This window comes from Poecilia reticulata, linkage group LG7 (assembly GCF_000633615.1).
Source record: "Poecilia reticulata strain Guanapo linkage group LG7, Guppy_female_1.0+MT, whole genome shotgun sequence".
Taxonomy (NCBI): Eukaryota; Metazoa; Chordata; class Actinopteri; order Cyprinodontiformes; family Poeciliidae; genus Poecilia; species Poecilia reticulata.
This window is the reverse complement of record NC_024337.1, coordinates 14,134,526-14,138,975: the sequence shown is the minus strand read 5'-3', so window position 1 is coordinate 14,138,975 and position 4,450 is coordinate 14,134,526. Positions and strand designations below refer to the sequence as shown.

At 39.4% G+C, this 4,450-nt stretch overlaps 1 protein-coding gene across 1 annotated transcript in view; it reads left to right on the top strand.

Moving 5' to 3' along the window:
• The window catches only part of mical1 (microtubule associated monooxygenase, calponin and LIM domain containing 1), a 24,647-nt gene extending 20,409 nt beyond the window's left edge, over nt 1-4,238 (top strand). Inside the window, exons 20-24 of the mRNA XM_008414728.2 lie at nt 8-115; nt 724-817; nt 1,541-1,634; nt 1,823-1,896; nt 3,154-4,238. Coding sequence (XP_008412950.1) covers nt 8-115; nt 724-817; nt 1,541-1,634; nt 1,823-1,896; nt 3,154-3,347 — 564 coding nt within the window. The 3' untranslated portion in view covers nt 3,348-4,238. The remainder of the gene's footprint in view (nt 1-7; nt 116-723; nt 818-1,540; nt 1,635-1,822; nt 1,897-3,153) is intronic.
• The last annotated feature ends 212 nt before the right edge of the window (nt 4,239-4,450 follow it).

Below are 4,450 nucleotides of genomic sequence, written 5' to 3'. Positions count from 1 at the left end.
CCTGCAGCAGGAGCCGTCTGACCCGGTTCAGGCAAAAAAGTTTGAGTTGAAGAGGATGAAGACCCTKCAGAGGCGAGCCAAGATGAGTGTAATGGATCGCTTCTGCAAAGCTCAGGTTAGCACGAAAGTCAAATATCATCAACATATCTGTTGACGTAATGTGCTTAGACCTGGAGTTGACATGCATCCTGGGTAATCTGAGCAACTTTTCTACRTTTTGCAGAACTAGCAGGTTTTTGTGTCCGTTTCATTTCATCAACTTGTTCTTTATTTGGTGGAACATAGTAGAACTGAACTTTCATTTACAGGTTCATCTTAATAAATTTAAATATCTTCCAATTCAAAAGGTGAAACTCATGCAGATTTGTTACTTACAGAATAATGTTTCAATGCTTATTTATGTTTTTTCAATTAGCTTTAATTATTTTCCATAAATTTGTCAAACATTTGGGATTTTGCAGCAACTCGAATTAACATAGGAGTGGAAAAGGTTAAATGTTGGTTTTCTGCTGTTGCTCTGTTATAAATGTAAATGATTAGCCTTTATAATTGGTAAAGGCTAATCAGTCCTTAGACTGAAAGCCCTCTGTGTTTTACTACGTCACCGGTGTTAATGTTTACATAAAGTCTGTTTGTTTTTTGTTTTCTCTAACCTCACTGAACCTGAAAAAACATTAAATATGGGRTCTACTAATGTAAAATAAAATATTACTTGTTTTCCAGTCAATCCAGCGTCGACTGGAGGAGATTGAAGTCTCCTACAAGGACCTGGAGGAGAAAGGTGTGAWGCTGGAGAGAAGCCTGCGTAGACAACCCAGTAAGTCTTTTATTTGTTTTTTTGAACTAATACTTATTGCAGTTTGTTGTTGTGCAGTTTTTATTTGTTGAATTTCTGCTTTAACACAAAGTCCTCAATCAATTATCTACTTGTCTATTTTATGGCTATTATACACCCATTACCTTTACCCATTTATTATACAACACTACTTTTAGACAGAATCAATATTATATTTTGATAAATGCTTTTTTTTATTTTCAGTTATTTTTTAGCTTCTGTGCAAATTTAATTTTCCCAATTAAATTTCATAAATGTCYGATTCACCTGATGCTGTTGTAAAGGGAAAAAATTTCATTTTTCCTTCATTCCTGGTGCTAAAATCCATCCTGGATTTGGTTGTTAATTGTAATTTAATTTCCCTTTGGGATCGGGAAAGTATTTTTGAATTTAAATTTGATTGYGAGTGTCTGTACATTCATTCCTAAGGTTGTTAACATGCAACTAAACCCACATTAAAGTCAGTTGTGAACAGTTTCCTACATTGAAATAACAAAATAAGCAGCTTTACTCCATTTGATATTTAGAAGGAAAACGTTTCTTTATTATTTTGTAAGTCAGCTGAATGCATGATGCATGTCTTTTTGAGCGTTCCCATGTCAAATTTCAAATGGTTCTGATATTTGATCAAACTCATCTTCCACTTTTATAATAAAAGAAAAAGCCCTAATGATTCAAAGTCTATTTGTTTTCGCCCTCGTCCAGACAACAGCGATTCCTCTGAAACGATTGAAGAATGGATCCAGCTGGTCCATGAAAAGAACGCCTTGGTCTCGGAGGAGTCGGACCTCATGGTGGAGTAAGTCGCAGCGAATCAGGAAACGAGCGCAGCCGTGGAGTTRGTAACAGCAGACCTTTGAGCAGCCGGTGGTCACTGTTTGCTCTCTCCATGGCAGCGCTGCGCCTTYATGTTGCCTGTTAATGACCTGCAGCATCAGCAGGATGTGCTGCAGACGCGGCTGAGCTGTAGTTTGTTTTTCCCCTCAGGTCCCGACAGCTGGAACTGGAGGACAAGCGCAGCACGTTGGAGCTGGAGTACAGGAAGTTAATGGAGATAAAAGGTGGGTGGTTCCGTCTGCAGAAACTCTGAATGCCATGAAAAGATACAAATACTCAACTTATGAACAACCAACACTGCAGTATTTTATTCTGCAYGTCACTACAGTGGTTTGTCTTTCTGCTGYTTTTCTCCGTTCTAAACATCTTTTATCTCTGCACAGTCAGTAAAAAATATCTAAATCTGTCGTTTTTTGCTTGATTAACTTAATTAAACTCGTYGTCAGCCCATTTCTTTGTTCAATTAGCTACAAGTCTAACAAATAATGTAGCACTCTATACCATAAACTTTTGTAAAGCTTTAAGGTAAGATGTGTAATTAAGTGCAGCTTGAGTTCAGCGGTCTGACAGCACTAAAAATTGTGAGTTTAGTGCAAATTTTCTGCAAAAAATGGCAAAAGCATTGRGTTTAAATAACTACTTACTCCCACCTGCAGGGGGCAGTATTTACTTCCTTCACACTGCTGCCTTTAATGTGAGGAGTAACAAAAATCAAGATATTTAAGTTCTTGGAATAAAGATGCTTTTCTTTTTTCCCATCCCTTACCCTTTTTCTTCTATGTGTAGATTTTAAAAGGTATTTAATTAGTTCCATCCATCCAAATGGATGGATTTTTAAGAAAATCCATCCATTTTCTTAACACCATTATCCCTCAGTGGGGTCTGGAGGGGTGCTGGTGTCTATCTCCAGCTAGCGTTCTGGGTGAGAGGTTTGGGTCACCCTGGACAGGTCGCCAGTCTGCCGCAGGGCAACACGGAGACACACAGGACACACAACCATGCACACACACACTCACACCTAGGGGCAATTTGGAGAGGCCAATTAACCTGACAGTCATGTTTTTGGAGGTGGGAGGAAACCGCAGTACCCGGAGAAAACCCACCATGCACAGGGAGAACATGGAGACTCCATGCAGAAAGACCGGGGCCGGGAATCGAACCCAGAACCTTCTTGCTGCAAGGCAACAGCTCTACCAACTGCGCCACTGTGYAGCCGATTTAATTAGTTAAAATCACAAAACTAATTTTGAAATCCTGGATGGACTGATTGTAAATGTAACATTGAAGTATGTTTTTTCAGTAGAGATGCACCGATCCGATTTTAATATCTGTATCGGTCCTGATATTGAAAAAAAAATCTGGATTGGGTATCATGGACAAAGTGGATCGGTGCATCCTTATATTTTYAGCACAGAAAAATATTACTTGTTTACAAGTAATTTGTGTTATAATGTAATTTTTATGTCTTTTTTTTTCAACAGATAAGACACCAGAGCAGCAGGAAGAAGAAAACCGGATCTTTGATCAGATTMTTGAGGTGGTGGAGATGATGGACTCTCTAGTGACATTTTTGGATGAGAAGCGGCAGAAAGAAATGAGCGAAAAGGAAGAAGCTCTCTCCATCAAAGAGGCCAAAAGACACTCCAAGGCAGGATCTCAAGTTCAGTGGACTTAAGCGTTTTGGACACACACACACACATACACACGGGCCGGATGAACCTGCACAGACTGCAGGTGACGCTTTTTCTCTGTGTGAGATTCAGACTTGGAACCTGAAGGGTTAAACTTTGCAAAGCCAAAGATGAGACGACATCATGGTTGGAGGCAGCAGACTGCCAGCGATTCCCTCAGAGGAAGAAAAACTCGAGGTTGCGTGGATATCCTGGTGTTCACATGTCCCGGSAACAAACTTTATTTGAAAGCTGATGTTTACACGTCTGTTAAGCAATCACCCGGAGACCTACCTGCTTTAGTTGTCATAAACCTGAAGTCGAGATAAATCAGAGATTAGAAACCTGCAGAAGGACCTTCAGATAAACACAGGAGGGATTCTGTTTCTGCAGACATGTCGGTTTATTGTTTATAAATAATTTTAACTGTACATTGGACAAAACTCTCATCCCAGGATATCTAGTCTGTTTTATATGTTTGCATACATGATATACACATGAGTGGGACCTACAGTAACAGGATGAGGGATTCAAAGTTTATGAGATTCTTTTTATATTCAGTTTGTTTTCATCTATTACTGTTGATTTTTGTAGCATTTTCAGCTTTTCGCCATGTTCCGTCTTCACAGCATGCTGGTTTGATAATCTCAGGGCTCGGCCGTTGAGTTGTGCAGGGTCACATGTGGTTTGTTTGGGTGTAAACTGGAGAGGAAAATCATCCAGAATGAGACCGGATGGTTGGACTTTAATGCCTTCATTCATCATTTGCAAATGAAAGAAATCGAGACTGAAACGGATCAGTTAATAGAAGCCTTACGCCATATTTATCATCCTGCTGCCATTTTGTGCCATTTGAACCTCTTCACAGTATATCAAATAAAAATATCACACTTTGAGTCTTTGTTTTTAATACTTTCTTCCCACGCAGAAGCTACATACATCAATATTAACTGTTTATTGATAGCGATGATCTGCTGCTGTAGTACTTCACACTTCAAACCTCTGGGGGGCGCACAAGAGTCAAGATAAAGATTGGACACAATGTCATGATTTAGAGATTCTGGCTCAACCGCTTCTGGTTTGTGAGCTGGTTTTAATCTAATGATTA